The sequence below is a fragment of the Rhinatrema bivittatum genome, chromosome 12 (assembly GCF_901001135.1).
Source record: "Rhinatrema bivittatum chromosome 12, aRhiBiv1.1, whole genome shotgun sequence".
Lineage (NCBI taxonomy): Eukaryota > Metazoa > Chordata > Amphibia > Gymnophiona > Rhinatrematidae > Rhinatrema > Rhinatrema bivittatum.
The window spans coordinates 49,666,247-49,689,925 of NC_042626.1; the positions used below are offsets into that span (position 1 = coordinate 49,666,247).

The following is a 23,679-nucleotide window of genomic DNA, read 5'->3' on the forward strand; positions in this document are numbered from 1 at the left end:
CATTTTCTAACCAACCACCTAAATTAAGCAGCAAATAATGTGCTGAAGTTCCACCAATTTTCGCACTGGACTTAATGCACACAGATCCACCTTGTAAATTATCCCGAATCTGCCTACTTGAGTTATGGCTGCTATTCTGTGTATACATTTTCCTGAAAATGTTTCTAATCTGTGTCCTTTTGGAAATACAAAAAACATGCATAAGTCCAAACCCTTCCCCTACTCCACCCCACGGAAAGGCCTCTGCTCAGGGTGAGCGTGCTTACATGCAAACAGGCAGCATGCATGTAGGTTTCCCTACATATTGGGCCTGCAGTTTTGTGGACGACCATATATCTGCAAGTAAAACACTATTTACCTAGAGAAATGCCTCTGAAAATTGCAGTTACAATATCATATTCTCTTTAAACTTTAAGAAGCAGACCTCATCTGAGAAGGGGATGCCCTCCAAGAGATGGCTTAAATAATTAATCTTCTCTGCTCTTTTAAGTTCCTGGATATCATTCCTGAGATATGGGGGCTCAGAACTGTATCCCGTAATCCAGATGTGGTCTAACGTCTGCACAATTCAGTTCTATTCTACATTTGTGCTATCTGTCTAGCTTTTGCGGCTACTGCCCAAGACAAATGAGTCGATAGACCTGATGGGGTAAAAATGGACTGCAAAGGGGACACCATCTGCTACCAAGTCTTCCCTCTGTACAAGCAGAATTACAAGCGGTCCCAAGTACTGGGAAACCTCTAGTTTAGAGATTTTGGTTCTAGGTGGTGTCATAAAATGCTTTTAAGCTTTAAATATTTCTGCAAAAACAAAACACACACATTATAAAGCTGTCAGCTTATCCCTCTGCTCATTCTTCACACCTAGGTCTGAAACTCCTTTAGGGTCCACCATTAAACAGTGGCTGGTCCTATCATGACAACACAAAAACTGAGCCTTTTCCCAAAATGGCACAATGCTGCCCCGTTTCTGGCACTGCCATGAGCTTCAGACCTTTCCACTGGTGCTTCCAACTGAAGCAGGAGGAGACAGCTGGGCATTCTAGCTGTGGGTCATATCCTTGAAAAGGGTCCATGAAACGGTGAGCATGGAAGAGTCTGATCCATAATCAGCGATGCGCAACAAAAAGTTCAGAATCAAGTCGCATCTACCAGCAATAGAAGGATCCGAACTCGTTGGAATCATTCTCAGGCTGCCCCTCTTGAGGTTGTAAAGTTCACCATACTTCTCATTATGCTTTGTCTTGACCAAGATTTATCCTGCAATTTGTTCCAATCCAACACTTTCAACTCAGGCCTTAGGTTATAGCAAATACGAAAATCCCTTGCTATAAAAACCCAGAGAATGCCTTAACTAAAACAATAAAATCCTTAAACTCATTTTGCAAAGAGCCAACGTTTCGGGCTCAAGGGAGTAAAGAATCCCCTTTCTGCCATAGCAAGTGATTTGACCATCAATGGTTTGCTTTTTTCTGTCTGTCAGCTTACTCTTGGAAACTCCATCCCCCCACCCCAGGCTGGACTATCCTGAAGTTAAACTAATTTTAGGGAAAAGTAGCAGCAAGGAAGAAGACCCTTTCTCTCCCAGTCCTAGTCCGCCCCAAGGATTCACCCAGAAAAGAAGCAACAGCAGCAAGACCCTGGATAAGAGCATCCTATAAAACCAGACAAGGCAGCAGGCAATCACAGGAGCAGCCAAGGAGACCCGACCTCCATTACCCAGTGAATGACGGCAGAAAGACACCAGAATTGGCCCATCCAGCTGCTCAGCCTACTTTGGGAAGACGCACATATAAATTCCCATATGCAACCCAAACAACAGCTCCCTCCTCATCCATGTCTTTTACCTGCACTTCCAACCCCTTTCCTATCCACTTGCTTTCTATAGAAGTTCCAAGCATAAACAAAATCTGTTAAACTACTGCCCTCCGCCATCTCCACCGGGAGACCATTTCACTTCTGCCATCTTCCTCTGCGATTCTTACAAGACCAACACTAAACCCAACACCCACGTCCCCTTCTGTGTCTTTTTACCAAAAGTTTTCTAATAATTCACACTGCCACCAAAACCAAGAGCCATTATCCAAAACATTCAGCCTCCCCAGGGTCACTGAAGTTTGGATTTTAAACCATGCAGGTTACCCCAGTTTTTCTTGGAAGCCCAATGCAGCTATTCTGCTGCTGCTAGGAAGCCCATTACAGTCAAATCACTGCTGTCAGGGTCATAACCACTGCTCCATTCAGGTTAGCCTCTAGGCTACCCACACAGTATGTGATATCAAGTCTCTGATAAGCTAAAAAGAAGTCCATGGGGCAAGTTGGGTGAAACCAACAGTTCCAAGGCCAAGGACCAACCTGAAGAGAACTGAGGACCAGAGAGAGAGAGAGAGGTCAAACAGCCTGCTTCCTGCACATAGGCAGCAAGGGTCAAAAGAAAGATCAGAAAGCAGGATATGGTTCTACCAGATGAGGCACACCTAGTTTAAGAAGTTTGTTGATGGACCGGTCAGTAAAGAATAGCATAGGATAGCTTTACCCTCCAAAGCAAGCACCAAGCTAAGGTTGGGAAGCCTGACACCAAAGGTCAACACCCAGAACCTCACTACAGGACATATTGGAAATCTAAGTAGCCTAAAGTCATCCCTAAATACGATACTGTACTCCATGCAGAATATAAGATCTTATATTTTCCAATTACTTGTCCTTTGCTAGTCTGCTGTTAAGTCTGTTCAAGGGAATGGGATTCCAATATGCTGAGCATGTGTCCAGTGCCACACGAGGATATTATCCTGCCCATTTTACATTTAAATTGTAGTGATTCACTCAACCAGTTGCCTCAGTGCATGAGTACTCTTCAGTTTTTTGGGAAAACAGTGGTCTGGAATTTCAGGCATAGAAAAAAAGTACACAAAGCCTTCAGGATTTCCATGCATTTGCAAAATGGAAAGGGAGAAAAATTGTGTGGGCTTATCAAATATATGATTAGTTAAAAAAAAAAAGACAATTAATACACTCGCTTAGGAACAGACAATGGCAAGGTCTCTTCACAGCTTAGTAAGTTTTCTTTTACAGAATTGGATGGTTAACACAATATAAAGACATGCCATACTGGGTCAAACCAAGGGTCCATCAAGCCCAGCATCCTGTCTCCAACAGTGGCCAATCCAGGCCAAAAGAACCTGGCAAGTACCCAAACATTAAACAGATCGCAAGCTACTAATCCTGGTAACAAGCAGTGCCTATTTCTTATTAATTAATAGCAGTTTATGGACTTCTCCTCTAGGAATTTATCCAAACGTTTTTTTAAACACAGTTACATTAACAGCCATAACCACATCCTCTGGCAATGAATTCCAGAGCTTAATTATGCGTTGGGTGAAATAATTTTCTCCAATTTGTTTTAAATGTGCTACTTGCTAACTTCATGAAGTGCACCATAGCCCTTCTATTACCTGAGAGAGTAAATAACATTCACATTTACCCATTCAAGTCTTATCATATCCCTCCTCAGCCACCTCTTCTCCAAGCTGAAGAGTCCTAACCTCTTTAGCCTTTCGTCATAGGGCAACCATTCCATGCCCTTTATCAATGTGAACTAAACTTCAAAAAAACATTGCAATGAAAACAAAAGACGGTTTCCACAAACTCCACATACTTAAACACCTCAAGCCTCTACTCCACCAACAAGACTTCAGAACCGTCCTGCAATCTCTCATCTTTACCAGCCTCGACTACTGTAACGCATTACTAATTGGTCTACCCAAATCTACCCTAAAACCGCTACAACTATTACAGAACGCCGCTGCCAGAGTTCTAACCGGCAAAAAAAAAAATCAGACCACATAACCCCTGTACTGAAGAGCCTTCACTGGCTACCTGTCGAACAAAGAATAAAGTTCAAAACACTAACAATCATACACAACGCGATCCACAGAACAGATAACACCATCCTTGATAACATGCTCCAAACTCACAAACCACAACACACGACTAGAACGTCAAGCAAACTGCTCCTAACCATACCCTCTATTCCATTGGCCAAAAACTCCAACACTAGGAACAGAGCCCTCTCCATTGCGGGTCCAAAAGCATGGAATTCCCTACCTGTCTATCTAAGTTCACTCAGAGACATAAAATCCTTCAAAAAAGAACTCAAAACATGGATTTTCAGTCAGTCTTTCACAGATGACATTGGTTAAGCATACCTCACACACCCAAAATGACTCTCTGACATTACCCTGTCTTGTCATAGAATTAATGCATCAGCACTTTATTATAACCGGTTCAGGCAATATTATACATAGTTAGATATATATTTACTATTATTATTATTTTCAACCTGATAAGCAATATTTAGACATAGTTAGACTTGTTCAACCTAAAATAATTACTTAATAGTCCCCGTAACATCTTGTTTACATGTTACCCATTTATATTGTTCATTGTTTGTTTTTAATTGGATTCTCTTTCATATTGTTAGTTATATGTATCAAACTCGTTGTATGTATCAAGTTGTTATTCTGTAAACCGGAGTGAAGGCATTTTTTGCTATACTTCGGTATAAAAAAGACTTTAAATAAATAAATAAATAAATGTGGTTGCCCTTCTCTGTACTTTCTCCAGTGCAACTAATCTGAGATGCAGCAACCAAAATTGCACACAGTATTCAAGATGTGGTCTCACTATGGAGACAGAGGCATTATAACATCCACCATTCCCTTCCTAATAATTCCTAACATTCTATTTGCTTTTTTGACTGCCACAGCACACTGAACTGACGATTTCAATGTATTATCCACTACGATGCCTAGATCTTTTTCCTGGGTGGTAGCTCCTAATATGGAACCTAACATTGTGTAACTATAGCATGGGCTATTTTTCCCTATATGCATCACCTTGCACTTGTCCACAACATTAAATTTCATCTAACATTTGGATGCCCAATCTTCCAACCTCACAAGGTCCTCCTGCAGTTTATCACAATCTGCTTGAGATTTAATTACTCTGCATAATTTTATCTGCAAATTTGATCACCTCACTCATCATACCTCTTTCCAGATCATTTATAAATATATTAAAAATACTAGTCCAAGTACAGATCCTTGGGGCACTCCACTGTTTACCTTTTTCCACTGTGAAAACAAACCATTTAATCCTGCTCTCCGATTTCTGTCCTTTAACCAGTTTGCAATCTACAAAAGGACATCGTCTCCTATCCCATGACTTTTTAGTTTTCTTAGAAGCCTCTCATGAGGGACTTTGTCGATCACCTTCTGAAAATCCAAATACACCACATCTACCGGTTTCACCTTTGTCCACGTTTATTCACCCCTTCAAAAAAAAAAAAAAAAAAAAATGTAGGAGATTTGTGAGGCAAGACTTCTCGTGGGTAAATCCATGCTGGCTGTGTCCCATTAAGCCATGTCTTTCTAAATGTTCTGTGATTTTATTCTTTATAAACAGTTTCCACTATTTTTCCCAGCATTGAATTCAGGCTCACTGGTCTATAGTTTCCTGGATCACCCCTGGAGCCCTTGTAAAATATCGAAGTTATATTGGCCACCTTCCATTCGTCAGGTTCGACAGATGATTTTAATGATAGATTACAAATTAATTGTAATAAGGCTGAAATTTCATTTTTGAGTTCTTTCAGAATCCCGAGGTGTATACCATCCGGTTTGTCAATCTGGCCTACTCCATCTTCCAGGTTCACCGTGATTTGGTACAATTCATCTGAATTGTCACCCTTGAAAACCGTGTCCGGAACGGGTATCTCCCGGTGTGGAGATGCATAACTATTCGCAACTAGGATTGAATAGTTCAAAAAGACTGGTTCGGACAGATACAGAGCCTCTTACTTCCAAAAATAAGCATGCTCAGCCTGTTGATAGCATTTCAGTCGTTTGCTTGGTGGCCCATGAAAAATGATCAGATTATGAAAAACCCTGACAACCGGCACTTGTCTCCTAAGGCCAAAAACTGAATGGACACAGTGGAAGCAAGTTCATATGCATCCTTGAAAGGGGGACACACATCCACCCTTATTAATAAACTGAACAGGTTGGCTGGCGGTGGGTCCCAAGGTAGTGGGCTGGATTAGAAACTGGCTGAGAGATAATACATAGTAGTAAATGGAATTTGCTCCAATGGAATACTTTTTTTTGTCCAATTTCGTTCCCCCTGATCTAGGATCTTTGACCTTATGTTTAAATTCTGTTAAAAGCTGGTTCTCTCATGATAGATTGATGCTAAGTGTTGCAAAAACCGAACCGATTACTTCAGTAGACTTCCGTTATCCGGTAGTCCCTCTGTATTTCATCTTTTATGGTCACAGCATTCCAGTCACCCATCAGGTACGAAATTTAGATGGTATCGTTGGCTCTATCCTTTCATTGCACCTTCAGATTAAGTCTATTGTTAAAGCACCTTTTTATACGCTGCGCCTACTTAGGAGACTTAGGCCAAGCCTTGAGCCATAGGACTTTCAAACTGCCCTGCAGGCCTTGGCCTATTGTAACTCTCTGTCTAAAGGCCTTCCAGCAAATACTACGCGATCATTACAGATAGTGCAAAATGCTGTTGCTTGGATTTTTAACAGCTACAAGGATGCGAGACCACATTACACCTGTTCTATCGTCCTGGCATTGCCTACCAATGAAGTGGTGAATTCAGTACCAACTGGCATTGCTAATGCATAAGCTTCTGTACAACTCAGCACTGCACGTATTTAAACCTTCACGCCCATTGAGGTCAGCAAGCAAACCCCTCCCCCAAAAAAAAAAAACAACTTACTGAAGCCTCTTCTCCAAAACTGGCACATTTGGACATTACAAGCGATCACCTTTTTTGTGGCTGGGCTGCTACTTTGGAACTCAGATCTATACCACGCTTGAAGTCTTTCTAAAACAAGAACCTAAAAAACGTATTCATTTGTGCAAGCCTTTGGCGATGAAGTCCCTCCTTAAAATTATATTATTTATGGAAGTTTCAGAGTCAGCATATATCTGTTCTGTTTTATTCTGTTAAATTTTGTGTTGCTTGATCTTTATGTATGTCGCCCTCTTCTACTCCACCTCGAACACTGTTCTGTCTCCACAGTGTAAGTATAGGTTTCTTTATTACATTGCCATCCTGTGTCATCTTTCGATATTGTTTGGCTTAGAATTCCACAGGGAATAAGTTCTTTATCCTGATTGGTTATTGTTAGTGCTGTTCGAATGTCTTCCTTATTGGACTCTGTTCTTGCCTTGTCCTCTCTCTCTCTCTCTGTGTTCTTCCTCCTTTCCTATTGGTCCCTTGATGCAAACAGCCTGGACAATTTACTGCCTGTAAGGATTTTCAGTTGGGGAAAAGGCTCTTGCAAGCTACCAGCTCATTCTGAGTCCTCCTTCAAACTCCTGAGAAGGCATCGTCTTTCACCACTAATTCTTCCACAGCTTCTACTACAGCTGCAGTTTGTCTCCTTCAGACTAACCAAACTTCCAGAGAGAAGTCTTTTATGATAACCCATAAAAAATTTACTGCTAGCAACATTTTTACTGGGTGAGGAGCCTTCTTGAAAATTCAGACAGTGCTGTTTGAAGTGCTTTACTTTGGGATTTGGCCTTAGAAGCAGTCCTGTGCTTTTTCACTTATGTTTGCGTATCAGAATCCCAGACCATAAAAGTCCAGGCCCGTGTTGGTTGTGGTCTGAATCCAATTCCTCTCCCCATCCCCACTACTGTCAAAGCAGAGAACAATGCTGCAGATGCATCAAAAGCATCAAGGCTTATTGGTTAAGAGTAGTAATCCCATGCCTTCAGATAAGAGTAGTAGCTGCTGCTCCATGCAGGTTACCCCCATGCTTATCAGTTCCCCAGATCGTAAAAGTCAGGGCTCTTATTGCTTGATATCTAAATCCAATTGCCCTTCTCCCCTGCCGTTGAAGCAGACAGCAATGTTGCAGTTGAATCAAAGCTTATTGCTTAAGAGTGGTAACTGCTGCACCAGCAAGTTACCCCCAGGCACCCATTCCCATCCTCTAGCCTTTAGGGATCCACAGTGTTTATCCCAAGCCCCTTGACTTCTTTGACTGGTTTCGTCTTCACCTCCTCCTCAAGGGCATTCCAGGCGTCCACCACCCTCTCTGTGAAGAAATATTTCCTAACATTGGTTTTGAGTCGCCCTCCTGGGGTTTCATTTCGTGACCTGATTTCTTTCCAACAGAAAAAGGTTTGATGTTTGTGTATCATTAAAACCTTTCAGGTACCTGAAGGTCTGTATCCTATCTCCCCTGCGCCTCCTCTCTTGCCCGCTGCTCCTCTTTCCGTCCCCGCTCCCAAAAGTAGCTGGCTGTCCTGTACCTCCCCTGCACACCAGTGTCATGCTGGCTAACAGAAGACACCTCCAGGGAAATGTAACACACCACAACAGCACCCGTATCCTCCCCTGAGCACGTGTACAAGAGCTATTAGGACTATTTTTAGGCACACTTAATTCTACCAGTATGCTGGTATCTCCTGCAACTGCAGGGAAAAACCACAGAAATAATAATCTAGTTCCTTCACCTCCCCATCAACAGTTTTCCACCGCAATTTACCAAATTAGCTCTTCCAGATAGTAATTTTTGCCAATGATATCTCCGCAAATCGACTCCTTTTCACATAGAGGCTTGACGTGCTGCTGAGAGGTTTGGCTTTTCCCGTATCTCCGTCAGCAGACTTACTTGCATGTCAAAGACTGGAAGCAGTCTCCATATGGGCCCGCGCACGATGAGGCACTTTCATCATCTCTCCTGGTCTCCATGGAGACCCAGGAAGTAAACAAACCTTCAAAAAAAAAATCATGATTAATACTACAGTCTTTTGACAAGAGGGAGAAAAATAGAAATTAAAAAAAAAAAATAATTCAGTTTTCCGTTACCAGCAAGCACACTGGCTTTCTACGCAGAATGCAAATTTTTCCCAGTTGATGACAATGGTGTCCATGTCAATCTCCAAAAAGGAAAGGCACTTAGATGAGGTGGACATGGGGGACCTACATTTACCCTGCCCTGTGTTAGAGGCAATGGCTAGCTGGGTCAGTTTAACTAGGAAGAGCTGGTCCAGAAGGGGGACAAAAACGAAGCCAGCTTGTGATATAGAGCAGTGGTTCCCTACCCTGTCCTGGATGTACACCTATCCCGTCTGGTTTTCAGGATAACATTACAATATAGAGAGAAAGGAGATGATTATATATAATGGACAAAAATTTTATCAAAACTACATGAGTACAAAAATACAAAATTTATTCATACAATGTGGTACACAATTTCTATAGAAATGGTATAAATACAAAAGACATCAATACATTAACATCGCTGGATACAAATTTCATAAATTAAAAACCCGAATAAAAACACTGGCTGCAGTCACCCCAATCCAACCCACTCACTGCACTCCAGATGCACTCTTCTGAAACAAACCCAAACACCCACACTAATTCAGATTATACATAAATCTGTCTCGTGCTGTATACCAACTCCAAATAGAAACCTTTGGATGAGACAATCTACAACTGTACCTAAAGAATGCCCCAGAAGTCAATTTAAACTGAATAGATCCGGTCTGTATCTGCAATAACCTGGTCTTTGATGTGTCTGGTCTGTTCCAATTGATGCCTGCGTGATGCTTTGTCCACTGTCTTATTTTACAGTCAATAGTTTTCAGACTAGCCATAATGAATTATACATGAGACAGATGTACATGCACTGGAGACTGTGGTATGCAAATTTCTCATACGTATTCATTATGCATATCCTGAAAACCAGACTGGCTAGTTGTGCCTCTGGCAAGGAGTTAAGAATCACAGACATAGCTGCTTTATGTACAATCTTCTCCATCTAGGCGACGGGCCATACTTGGTATGTGTCTTTGCTTCCTAATGCCATCCTAAAATTAACACTGGAACGGAAAGTTTCCAGGTTCCAATATGTAACATAGAACATGATGACAGAGAGACCATACGGCCCAGCCACATCCTCTGATCCTCTCTCTAGCCCCTCTCTCTCCCTCACAGATCCTCTGTGCTTCCCCCATATTTTCTTGAATGCTGATACTGTCCTTGTATCCATGCATCCACCACTCTTTCTGTAAAGAAAGATTTCCTTAGATTACTCTGGAGTCTATCCCCCTTTTCACCCGCATCCCATGACGACCCTTGTTCTAGAACCTCCTTTCTGTTTCAAGAGGCTACCCTCCTATGCATTGATTTCTTGGAAGTATTTAAATTCTCTGTCATATCTTTCCTAGATCTTTAAGTCTATCCCCACATGCTTTAAAATGAAGACTGCTGATTGTTTTAGGAGCCCCCCTCTGGACAGGCTGCATCCAGTTTATATATCTTTTTGAAGGTGGGGTCTCCAGAACTGCAAACAGTACTCTAAATAATTGAGGTCTCAAAGATATATACAGAGGCAATATCACCTCCCTTTATCTGTTGATTATTCCTCTCCCTATGCACCCAAGCATACATCTGGCTTTTGCCATCACCTTATCTGCTTGTTTGGCCACCTTAAGATCACTGGATGTGATCACCCCCAAATTCTGCTCTTATTTTGTGCACAGAACTTCACCCCCTATACTGTACTGCTCCTTTGGGTTTTTGCAACCCAAATGCAATTGTTTTTTTAACATTAAATCTTAGCTCCCAGACTTTAAGGCCGTCCTCAATCTTCACTAGATCCTGCCTCATGTTCTCCCCACCTTCCCAGGTGTCTATCCAGATTTTGGTATCATTCAAAAAAAAGGCCCACCTTTCCTGATAGCTCTTCTGCGTTACTGCTTACAAAAATGTTTTGAACGGAACCAGACTGAGGACTGATCTCTAGGAGCGCACCACTGGTAACCTTCCACTCAGTTTCTAACCCAGTTACAGACGTTTTAGGACCCATACCTAGGATGCTCGGTTTATTTGTAAGTCACCTATGCGGCTCCATGTCAAAGATCTTGCTGAAATCAAAGTATACTACATCTAGCGCTCTCCTTGCTCCAACTCTGAACACCCAATCAAAGAGGTGTATTAGATCCGTCTGACAAGACCTACCTCTGGTGAAGCCATGCTGTATTGGGGCCTAGTGATCCATTGGATTACAGAAGCTGCATTATCCTCTATTTTAGCAGCAATTCCATTCAGTTGCTCACCACAGAGGTCAGACTAACCCGGGCTCTGGTTCCCAGTCTCCTTCCTTCCGCTTTTCTGCAGAGGGACCACGCCTGACTCTAAAGAAATACCGTAAAGGTCGAGCAGTGGAGTTTGCCAGAATTCCCCTGAATACCCTCCGCTGTAACCCATCTACTTTTAGGTTTGCTGGCTCCTTGGAACAGACTTCTGAAGACTGCTTGAGGTTTATCTCGCGTCCATTCCTACTCCAGCTCTTCCTCAGCGAACAGAAATATTTGTTAAGCACTTCCGCTTTTCCCTCCTCAGCCCCTCCAGATCCTCCTCTTTTACCTTTGGGTCTCACCATGTCAAGCTTTGCACTAACCTTTCTTAATCAAAACAAAAATCTTGTTCCTGTTTTACCATATTTACTAATTTTTTTTTCCATTTGCACGTTTCACTTTCCTGACTGCTTTTCCAGATGTCGTCACCTGTCTCTCTCTCTTTCTGCAATCTCTTGTACTTCAAGAACGCTAATGTTTTTTCCTTGTTCCTATTCAGCCGCTTCTTTAGAAACTCACGGCAGCTTCTTTTTTCCTCTTACCTTTATTTACTGTCCTAACAAACCCTGCTCTCCATCCACTGATAATTGTGGCTCCCAAGATGTCTTCCTTGAGACCCTGCTTCCTGCCTGAAGCACACTTTGCATGCCTTCAGGCTAAGAGCTTCTGTTCCATCATGTGATCCCGAAGTGCTGTTTTGGGACTGGGTTTCGACTCCTTTTTAGCACTCGTGTAAGTGCATGTCAGGAGGTGATTTTAAGATCGACTGCGGTAAGTGCACAGTCTGTGGGGACTTATTAATCTGCGTAATTTCAAAGTGAAATTACGCGCACGTTTGCACAGCAAAAAGCGATGAACAAAGAGCTCAGAACTCTGCCCCTATCCCAACTCCCCCTACACAGCACACGCACTCCCCAGCCGCATACAGAGCGGGCTACGTTCTGAGAACCCATTTCCACACGTAAAGCACCGTTTCTTTTTAATTACCTTCAAGAGGTAATAGGGAGCGAGCCCAGGACCCAGACGTCAGCCTTCTGTGTAATCCATTCCAGGTTTTCCAGAGCTGCCTGAGGAGAACATCAGCACTGAGGGACAGGGTAGGCTTAATTTTAATGGGAAGGAAATAGTCCCCTAATTAGCGAGGCAGAAGGTGCTGCCATGCTAACACACCTTTGCCTTCAAGTAGCAGCTGGCCAAAGCCAGGTGAGGGCAGACCCCCAATGTGGGAGTAACCTTAGCTGCTTAAAGTTTTGCTTGCTTTCCAGAGAGGGCGACTGGTAAACACCCACGCTCTTTGGCGCCAAAGAGGACCCTCTGGAGAGCGCCCCTGCTATGATCAGAGGGCTGATTGGATAGAGGCCACAGCTCTGCTAGGCTTCTTCCCAGAAGCGTCTGAAAGCAGAGCCAAAAGGGTTAAAGGAAGGGCAAGAGGTCCAGTGTGTCCTGCAAAGATCCTCTCTACAAGGACAGGGCTAAGATTCGTTTTCAAAGAAGGTTACCGCCTTCCTGCCAGAGCTCCATTACCAGGAAACCGCGAGCTGCCTGTCCAGCCCCAGAGAGAGGCAGGCAGAGACCACAGAGCCTAGCCCTGCTGTCCCCAGAGCGCGGGTCCTATCATCCAGGGCAGAACGTTTCCTTTCGCTTTGGAAGCTAAAGTGAAGCTATTATTGTACCTGTTTTCAGCTGCTGCAAACTCTATGTTTCTTTGATTGGTAAAGACTGCCCAAATAAACCCTGCTCTTTGCTGGTGGTGGCTGAGCCATCCTGCAATTTCATCCATCCCAGTGTCCTCACAAAAGGGACCAGCAGGGTGAGCAGGCCCTCCTGGAAACCCGAAGTCCAATCACAACCAAAAAGTGGGTTCCCGTGCCTACAATGTCAGGGATACATATGGCTAGATTTAATCAATAACCACCACCATCATCATGTCCGAGGAAAAGGCAATGGTGCCTCTGGACTTCAGAACTTGGCCAGAATCCCCCCACCAATCCCAAACGCACAGAACCTGCTGCGCGTCACCGCGTTCCCTGCAAACGGAGCCCATGCTGCGGCCACGTCCGCCGAACGGCAAGTCACTCCCAGCACATTTAACGAGAAATGCACGGGTCTGGCAGACGCAGCCGGGCAAGGAGGAGACCTCAAGAGAGGAGGAAACTATTTATTTATGGCAGCTCCCAGAGCCGGACTCTGCCAAGCTCAGCGTTTCCTCCCTCTCAGACAGCTATTCTTAGCAGACGACCTTTCCGCCGAGGTCGTGAGAGGGAAATGCATATCAGCAGCCTGCATCCATGCCACTGCAGCTGGGCACGGTAATGTTTACCATCACGGACCAGGGGCCGTGAACGGCCTGCTGCCAGGGTGACCCATGTGAGGCACGGACAGGCGACAGGCCGGCACAGTGCAGGTCATGCAACCATCAACTTACCACTAGGGCAGCTCTTTCACTGGAGCGCGCCTGCCTCTGCTACTCAGAGATTCTTGTGATATTCAATAGCATATATAAATATCTCGCCTTTCACTCTGTCCCGGCAGTTTCCTCCTATTCCTTGAGGTTTCAAGCTCAATCTCGAATCTACAGTGCCACGACCCTTAATGCAGCGCAGGGTCCCTACCTGGCAAGCCCCTCCCACCTAGCCTAATCATCGTGGCAACAATCTTTGGACAGAGGCCATGGAGAGCAACATTCAGCAGAGTTCTGCGTGCGCACACTCTCAGCACAGCCAGTGGGTGCTGCTGCCGGTGCGGCCTCCCTCCCATCCCCACGAGGAAAGAGAGAGAGACTGCGGTACTTTTGTAGCCTCCACCAGCCCCGGGTGAAAGGAACCAGGCTCGGGAAAGGAACCCGCGTCTTCCTTGCAGCGGTTCGGCCGAGCCACCAGGCTGGCAGTGGAGTCAGACATTCAGGAAGACGACGCTGCGGACGTCGGTGGAGCTGAATGCCACGGGGGGGGGGGGGGGGGGGAAGGCAAGCACCTCTCCTCCCTTAGGAGCAGGAGGGAGCGATGAGGGAACTGCATGCAGGGCAATTCAATGACCCAGCAAGCTCTCCCCCCCCCCCCCCCCCCCACGGCCTTCCAGTGGCTCCATATTTAAACAAAAACGTGGGTAATAGACTAGAGCTCGAAACTATTCCCTTTTTCCAGAATTCTTTGCCCTTTCCTGTTATTGACCAAAGCAAATCAATGGCAGGAAGTTGCATGCAGCGGCAGGCGGGTGAGCCAGGTGCAGAGTGCGGTGCCTGGACAGACAGGATCCTGACCGCACTCCGAACCTCAGCAGCGAGTCACCGGTTTAGACGACAGCCAGCAGCGCAGCCAAACATTCCTCAAGATGACAAACCGCTAAAGCGTTCCGAGTTTTCTGCTCTCCTGCCATCCTCTTCCTCCCCCCCCCCCCCCCTCCCCCCCACGTGAGTTAAAATGGGCAATTCCAGTGCCCCCAGCTGGCCAAGGGTGGGACAGCAAGCCTTCTCCTAGACTGAGCCCCTGCTGCTCTCCTAAGAATTATTTATATCACAGTTCTCCCAAGGGCTTTCATCTGATCTTGGCTCGCCATCTGCCAAAACTCACCCTGCGGGGAAACAGGAAGGATGAAAGGAGATGAGACACGATCACAAATTTTTTTTTGAGTACCAAACGGCGGAAGGGAAAAAGCAGCAGGGCAAAGGCAGACGCGGGGGGGGGGGGGGGGGAAGAGCAGGGACAGATTAGGCTCACAGGCACTGCTGCTCCCCCCACCCCCCGCCAATGAAATGGAGCCAGGATGTGCTGCGCTCCTGAAGCTGGCCCAGAGATCTTTAAGGGACTCTGGGCCAGTAACATCCTTCATGCCATGAAAGTAGCACATTAGACTTAGTGGCCCCTGGCTTACTGGGTCAGAAGTGCCTGCAAACATCCTGGGCTCGAGCATACACATTCCTGTCTTCGCACAGTGGTTTATTAATAATAATAATAAATGGATTTTCATTATACATTGCACCACCACGTGGCTTTCAGAGCATGCTACAACCAGTAAAAATACAAGTTAACCATAACAAAAAAAACCCAAAAACAAAACAATAAGCAAGGTTGTTGGGTTGAAGGTCATTGGTTGTAAAGCCAAGCCACGCTGTAATGCTATGAAACAAATTTCAGAAAAAAGGTTTAAACTGTCCTTTCTGCACAGGCATTTGTTGATGAATCAGATTCATCTGTTCATTTAATTTGTTTTAAAATGATAATCTCATGAGTTACGGACTCTGGGTTTTATGCATGGATACCGTAACACGCAGTGAATAAGCTGAGAATTGCGGAATACCAGGGAAAAAAAAGAAATAAATATGTTTCCATGCTGCTTCCAGGGACAGCAATGCCTGCCGGCCCAGCTGTCACAATGCAGTCAAATGTCATCGGTGCCCAGGGGAGAGGGGGCAAGCCGGCCAGCTAACCTGCAGCGGTGGCAAGCACAACTCACAGGCAAAGGAAAAGGAGTGGCAGGAGAGCGATCACTGAGAGGCTACCCAAGGCTCCTATTTTAGAAAAACAAAACAATGCAAAGCCTTCTCTTGAAACTAGCCGAAACCCAGCACAGAGCAGTTTCATAAGCAGCCCCATGGCTCCGGGCATAATAGATGCACCATCCCTCCGGTAACAAATCTATAATGGGGGTGTGATGCACTCTCAGCCCGCTCAGCGCACAGCTCATTAACGCTCAGCACTACACTGTTTTATTGTGAGGCAATTAGTATGGCTATTACTGCTACTTAATTAGCAGGCGGTTCTATGATGCATAACGCAAGGCCCTAGAGCAGTCGTAGATTTCAAGGGAGAGGTGATGAAATGGTTGCACTTGACAGGGCTGCCAGCTGGCTCTACCATTCTCCCCCTCCCCCCCCCCAAGGCTGGTCTGGGTCCTGGTTTCACCCCATTAAAGCAAACGCGCATGCTGAGCGATGCAAGCAGGACGGCGATGCATTGGTATGGACAAAACGTGTAGACCTCGGGCCATGATGCAAACCCCAAGGCCCATCCGTTCACTAACCAGGAGGCTTCTCTGGCGACTTCAGTTGATTCAGGATGGTAATGACCAGGATATCGAGGGATTAGGCTGGGTTGGTAGCAAAGGGTTCCAGTGGCAAGGAATTAGGATAGTAAGAGATCCAAAGGGGAAAGATAACATTGCCCCAAGTACCATGAATTCATCTACATCTACCCTTCCGAAAACGGTACAACAATGGAGGAGGAGGAGAAATTCTGAACACGGCAGATAAGGATCGTAAGGCCCAGCCTAGTCTGTGCACTTTACTTTCTGGTGCAAAAAAAAAAAAAAAAAGTTAGTCCTCCCCGCTGATCTCTGGCTTTCCGGTCACCACTTTGCAGCTCAAACTCCGCCGATGGCCTTAAAGCTGAACTCTCACCCTCACAACGAAGGAAACCCGTGACACCACAAGTAATGTACAGAAAGAAAGGTTATCATATAAAAAGAAAAAAATATATATATCGGGTGATACCTTTTTATTGGAGTAACTTAATACATTTCTTGAGTAGCTTTCAAGAGCTCATCCTCTTCTTCAGGTCAAATGAGCTAAAGATGACATTCCAGGAAACAGAGTAGTGTGGCTGCCATAAGTGAGGGAGATCTGAAGGCTTATAAGGTTATAGGAAACCTAGGTCTTAGAGTTGTTTTTTTGGTTGGTTCCAAAGTGTCTGATCTTTTTAAACTTCAGAAGCCTTGGCGTTCCTGTATTGTTTAGCATTTTCCTTTTGATTATCCGGATGCAGTGGTCTGATTCCGAAAAGCGCTCCCCCGGGAAGGTGTCAGTCTGGTCTTCCCTGTGGCGTCGGATCTTCTGTTGGTGTGAATTGATTCTCGCCTTTTATGTCTAGCCCGTCTCACCAGCGTAGCACGTTTCTTCGCATTTACTGCACTGAACGCAATACACTGGTAAATGCCAGCTTTTGCTTCTTTGAATTCTGATTTGAAGAGGAGCATATTAGCTCCTGAAAGCTTGCAAGAAATTAACAGGCCGATACAGTAAGGACGCGGAAGGAGGAATGCAGCAGTGCCGGGCGCACCCTCGTTTACCGCACGCACAGTCCGGATCACATACCGCTCGATACAGTATTTAAATGGCACGCAAATGCGAGCCGCGTCCATGAAGCGCAATCCATTTTACTGTATAGAGCACTATACAGCGCCTATACAGTATCCTGGGTGCGCTGGTACCTGTGGATACAGGAGAAGTGGATACAGGAGAAGGGCTGGTGCAGTTTGTTTTGTTGTCCTGTGCAAATGATTGCTTCACTGCCTGACCCCCTCACTCCCCGGGGACAAGACCTTTAGAGGAGCCAGGATCGGGCAAGCTTTCCCCCAGCCCCCGCTCACCTGCCCTGGCCGCATCCATGGGTGCCGGTCTCCCGTGCAGGCCCGCTGACAGCTCCGGAGCAACCCCAGTCCTCTCTCTCCCCTCCTCCCGGGGGCAGCCGGCGGCGAGAGCGGCTTCAGCAGCCCGGGGCGGATCGGGCGCTCCCCATGCGAGGCGGCTTCCAGCAGCCCTCGCCGGCAAAGGTGCATGAGCGCACGCCGTGACCTCGGACGTCCAGCCGGGCGCTCAGGTCACGGCGTGCGCTCATGCACCTTCACCAGCGGGGGCTGCTGGAAGCCGTGCCTCGCATGGGGAGCGCCCGATCCGCCCCGGGCTGCTGAAGCCTCACAGGAAAGTTTGCCCGTGAAATTTCATCTCTCTCTGCTGGGGCTTCCCTGACGCTCCACACTAACGCAGGGGTAAGGGTAGGCGGTAAATTAGCAGGTTAAACATGCGGCAAAACTGCAGGTTAAAAAGGCGATAATCGGGGCGCACGTTACTGTATGGGAGGGAATAGCTAATCCAATCGTTTACATCTCATATACATGCCGCGGGCAGAAAAGGTTTCCCGTTGATTTCAAGAAGCGGTAAGGATGGGTTAAAAGGGATAGTGAATCGCGGGTTGGACTTACGCGGCCAAATTGCGGGTACAAAGCGGGTTAGAAGCAGGGTAACCGCGGCCGCACTTTACTGTATCGGCCTGTAAGTTAGCTCAATAAAAAGGTATCACCTTAAGGAAGTATATCTTTTTATTATTTGCTAACCTTTGATTTTTCTGCATTCAAATGGATTAACACAGCAGCCAAAACACTGTGCAAGTGATGACATTGTGCCGGAGTCTGCCTGTGCCCTGGTTTACATAGACTGCAAAACAGCAATAATCGACAGCCTGTTTCCCTACCCCCCGCCCCTCAGACTGGGGTGTGGTGGTACAGTTTTAGTGTTCATTTTGAAATAAGCAGGGTTTCAAAACCATCTGGGTAGACAGAACTATAGCCTCGAGACAAGCGAGCGAGAGCTCATTAAGAGCAGACAGTAGGGGCCAGCCCCGAGCATCTGATGGACGGACAAAGAGACCGGCCCGCTCGAGAAGGCTGGAGGAGCTAGGATACTTTTAATCTGGATCTCTTTCTTCTCCCACCAGGAGGCTGAACATGTGAACTCGTTTTTATTTTCAAGCTGGGTCACTGAAAGCTCTGCTGGGCCCACCGCAGCTCTCGCATGTAATCTATAGGAGAGTAGGCGGATTTATTTATCCACCTGAAAATCAGTTTGGGGTGGGGGCAGGAAATGCTAACGGAATAAAAAAAAACAAAACAAAAAAGCATTAGAGGACTTAGCAGCCGAGTTATAACAAAGGGAATGGATGTGCCTGCTCATGTAATAAACACTCATTACCACTTAAAACTACGCGACCTGCATTTGCAAAATGCGTTGACAAGCAGTACATCCGAGGCGATATTTTCAACAAACAGAATTAAAAGGTTTTGATTTCATCTGCTGATGTGCTGTCTCACTGGTGCTTTTAGATTGCATACACTGGATATTATGATTTAGAAAAGCAGTTTACAAATGAATACAAATAAAACAAAACTGGGCGCAGGCAGCTGGTGACACCTTGTGATCCCCTCTCTCCCCAAAAGTCTATGTCCCTAGTCCCAACACAAAGGTCAGCTGTAGAGTGCTCAGCCCCTAGGGACACTAAGTCCCCCGTAGCTCTCGGCCATCATGGCACCTGGCAACGGAGAGGAGGCGGAGACTGGACATTTGCAAGCAGACCAAACCCGTGGCTACATTCAGCCAACGTCCACAGGTGTCCCACCACCACCCTCTCAAATGATGAAGTATTTCCTCATGGGCCTTTTCTTCCGTCTTCATATGACAGCTTCCATGCCATTCAGCTGCTTAGTCTACGGAAGATGTTCCAGCATTTCTAATCATATCTCCTTTCCTTATAGGGAGTATATCAAAAGGTTCATTCCTTTGAAATACAATATAGCACTAAATCTGAGCTAGGTTTTTACTTTGATTGCATAGTTATGCTGCGGGTGGCTTTCTCAAACACGTGCACTGTACAGTTCAGTGGTAGAAGACCTCACAGCTGGACTTTGGGTTCCCGAAGGCACAGACTGTGCACCCCAGAACAACAAAGAAACAAGCTGCACTCCCTGGCGCATTCTCCCCCTTCCAGGAAGCAGCTTCCTCACGCCGCCTGCCGTGTTTCCGCCCCAGCGGCCTTCGTGGGGACCATGCAGCACCACTTGAAAAACGCTTGAGCGAACCAGAGGCAGCAGCTGAGCAGAGGCGCTCCCCGTTCCAGCTGCATCCATCATGGGAAATAGGAGGACGGAAGCTCCCAGGACTGAAATCCAACAGTGTCTAAATAAATTGGTTGGACTCCCCTATTTGCTGCGGGACCCTGATCCTCTCTACGCGCCTCCTCGAGCTGGAAGGCCTTCGAGTCCTGCGGCTTTCCCTGCACAGAGCTGCGATCGATCATGTGAGGGAGTCATCAGTAATACAGGGCAGGATGCATATTAAAAAGGGGGTCTGATGCAAGTGTTGGTGACGTCGAAGCCAAGCACCTGACACTTAAATCAGCTCTTTCAAGATGTCCCGGGATTTAAAAAAAATAAAATCACAGTTTGTAAAGCAAGTGACAATTCAGGAGAGCAGAGCATGCCGGCGTAGTGTCAGGGGATGCTGAAGTCGCCTCTTTACCGCAGACTGTAGCAAAGAATTCTGATGCTCGGACACAGGTTGATGTTTGCCCGAGCATAATGTTTTGATTTTTCTCAACCCTACTTTTAAGTATCAACTTCTGGGAGATGAGTGCACCCTTGCTAGGCCACTGACTTGGTACGACTCCCTGCCACCCCCCCGCCGGGTTTAGCCAATATATCTCCGTAAGAATAACAGTGTCCCTTCTCTGTTCCCCATATTAGAAAGTTAGAATATAATGGTACCTGGAGGTAAGGCCCCTCGCATCTGCCCATTGCTTCCTTCCTGCTGCCATACTGCAGACCCTACCAAATAAATATGCAGCTTTACCTACTGCTTCCCCTCCCACCACTCTATAGACTCATCCCAAGCTTTCTTGAGCTACGTTACTGTTTTTGCTCCCCACCTCATGGAATAGTCCCTTATTCTAAAACTTCCATGTCACTGAAAAACAGACCCGGGGCCCGAGAATGGGTTACTGTACCTCCCCATGTGCCGCTTCTGCTGAATATTTTCCTACCATCAAACTGCTTAATAGTGTCACTAGTAGGCCAGGACATAAAAAGACAGACAGATTGGCCTATCTAGTCTGCCCACTTCTCGCTGTCCGCACTGTTAAGGATCGATTCCAGCCGCCAGCCGCACAGCGGGACCACCTGTAAGATCTTATCCAGAATGGCTTTTCTCCTCTTCCTTCTTGGTAATCCATCGTCTTGGGTGGATCAGCAGCCGAGACCCCCTGTTTAGAGAACACCCAGCACCGTTCCTTTCCCAGGTCTAAATCGCTAAGTTGTTGCCTGACCATCTGGCCTCCTCAGTCCCCCCAACATAGCCGGACCGGCAGATTCGGCCATGCGAGAGCTTGCGTTTCCGCGAGCAATTCTAGTTCAGTACTGGCAGCCTGCCAGCCAGACCCAGCTGCCGGTTTAATTCTGTAAAAAAAAAAAAATCGCAGCTTGCGTCCACATCCATGCTGGTCTCCCTAACAAGTTTAGATACCTTCAATCCCGCCGGCTGCTTTTTAACCCTGTTTTGTTTCTCCGTACTCTCCTCGGGATGATATCCCATCAGACAGTCCTAGCTCAGGGGAAGAAAGCTGTTTTCTGAAATTCTTCCTGTGAGCTCAGCTCCCTCGCAGGTCACAAGGTTATCACTTCCTAAGGGAATTGGAATGAGACCAGGAAGTAGTGGGGGTCTCTCTCCTTGTCAGTACGCATCAGCTTCTCACCCTTCACCCCCGACCCGAAGACTGGGTACTGCCTTCCAGATTTCTGCATCTCAAATGCATGGCTCTGCACTTTTTGGAATCCAATCTCATTACTAAACATTTGAACGCTCCTCATGCTCTCTTAGATCAGTTCCCATCAGGGCCGGTGCAAGGGGATTAGGCCCCCCCGCAGAGCTGAAATCTGCTGCACCTTGGCTGGTTGTTACCCTCCCCTGCGGTCTCCGGTGCCGCCGCGCACGATGCAGCCCCGGTAAAGCGGGGGCGGCTGCTGGAGAGCTCTCCCTGGGAGAGGCCACGGCGCTGGAAGCGCGGCCGAAGCGGGTCCTGTGCACCGTCGGCAGAGAGGAGCTGCCAGTTCTCGGGGAGACCGGGCGCGTAACCTAAAGCGTGGCGTTAGCTCTCCGGGCGACTTCAAACACGGGTACTTGGTAGTAGTTATTTTGTTCTCTGAACAAATTTTCCTGCGGAAAGGTGAGAAAAACTGGATTTTACTCAGATTGCCCTTTTATTGTGGGTCTGACTTAGCAAGCCATAAGCGAGTGGCACACAAAGCGGGCAGAGTGCCACTGGTCAATTAATAAATAAATACATAAAACAAGCGATCAGGGTACAGAGCTTAAAGCAGCCCAGCCTCAGCCTGGGGCTGCCTGACCTGTATCCGGACTCTTTATTCCCGGGGGGACCCACCGGTCCGCCTCCTCCCCCCCCCCCCCCGTCTCCTCTCTGTACATCCAAGCCAGCACCAGGGACGGCAGCAGCAGGAGGCAGTCCAGGCAGCTCCTCCTGCTCCGGCACCTCTCCCCCACATTGGCCCGGCTCCTTCTCCTCTCGGCTCCAGTCTGCGAGATCTTCCACCTCCTCCTCTCGCTCACTAGTGGCCGCGCCAGGGTTGGCGAGCTGGGGTGATCCGAGCTGTGACAACCACCACCCCGGTGGTAAGACATGCAGGTCCCCCATATTCCTACCCTTCCTGTCCTCTCCATACTGTTATCATTGCCCTGAGCTTTGCTCTTCTTTGCTGCGAGCGGGATAGGCTCCTCGTGCGGCTCCACATGGTTACTCTTTGTTGCCCACTAATGGTTGGCGCCCGAGGTGACCGCCTAGTTCGCCTAATGGGACGCGCGCTGGCCCTGCTTCTCATGCGGTCTGCTCTCTCTCTGTCACAGATCTTCTGTTACGTGCAAAAATGTAAAGGTTTTCCTTCTAACCCACCTGTGATATCACTCAAAAGGAGACTAAATGGAAGAGGCCTAGGAGCGACTCCTGAGGCACTCAATCCTCTCTCTCCTCAGAGTGAATTCCTTTTACCAGCGCCCGCTAAGCCAGTCCAATACCTCGGGGCCCATCCCCAGGCTGCTCACTTTATTATCTGAGCCTCCTATGGGGGACGGCGTCAAAAGCTTCGCTGAAATCCAAGTAAACCACATCCAGCGCACGGCCCTCATCTAATTCCCTAGTAACCCAATCAAAGAAATCAAATGTGTTTGACGCCAACCTCCCTCAGGTAAGGCCATGCTGACTGGGATCCTGCGACCCCGCTGGCTTCTAGCTACTTCACAATCCTTTCCCTTCAGTACAGTCTTCATACATTTCCCACCACTTTTTAAATTACTACATTGTAGTTGCAGAATATTACAGTTTGATGTCCGTGAAAGGAGTGTGGATGGCCCCCAGGGGGAGAAACATTCACCTTCACCAGCTTCTCCCTCACAGGTGTTGCCAGTGGGGCGTGTAAGCCAGGAGAGCAGGGCAGCAACAGCAGCTCCCAACCTCCTCTCCGTTACCGCATTTATAAAGGTGGTCAGCCACCACCCTTCCCCAGTCGCCAAGGGCCCACTTCAGTTTCCAAAGAGCCTCTCCGAGCTCCCTTGCTATCCCAGGAGGCAGCCCATCCGGTCCCGTGCCCATACCAGCTCCAAATGCTCTCTTCCATAGATTGAGCGCTCTCCTTTCCACTGAATACCAAACAGATGTATTTGTTTAGCATTTCTGATTTTTCCTGGCCGCCCCTCAATCTTCCAAGTTCCCCGCTGACCTTCCTCCTTTCACGGTCGCACCTGAAGAGGGTTCCATCGCCTCGCTTTACTTCCTTACCCTTGTGTTTGCCAGCCTGACCTTCCCTGCCTCCTTCAGCTTCTTCTCTGCTGTTTGTCCTGAATGATCGTGTTGTGCTTTTTCAGTCATCGGTCTCTTCCAGTTCCTCTTAC

At 46.9% G+C, this 23,679-nt stretch overlaps 1 protein-coding gene across 4 annotated transcripts in view; it reads right to left on the minus strand.

The window, feature by feature from the left end:
• Positions 1-23,679, minus strand: part of LOC115073856 (inactive phospholipase C-like protein 2) — a 109,954-nt gene that overhangs the window by 59,727 nt on the left and 26,548 nt on the right. The window contains exon 1 of one of the 4 annotated variants that reach the window (XM_029572745.1): positions 8,705-8,725. The exons of the other annotated variants lie outside the window; for them this stretch is intronic. Coding sequence (XP_029428605.1) covers positions 8,705-8,710 — 6 coding nt within the window. The 5' untranslated portion in view covers positions 8,711-8,725. Of the gene's footprint in view, positions 1-8,704; positions 8,726-23,679 lie in introns of those variants that run through there. 4 annotated transcript variants of the gene reach the window in all.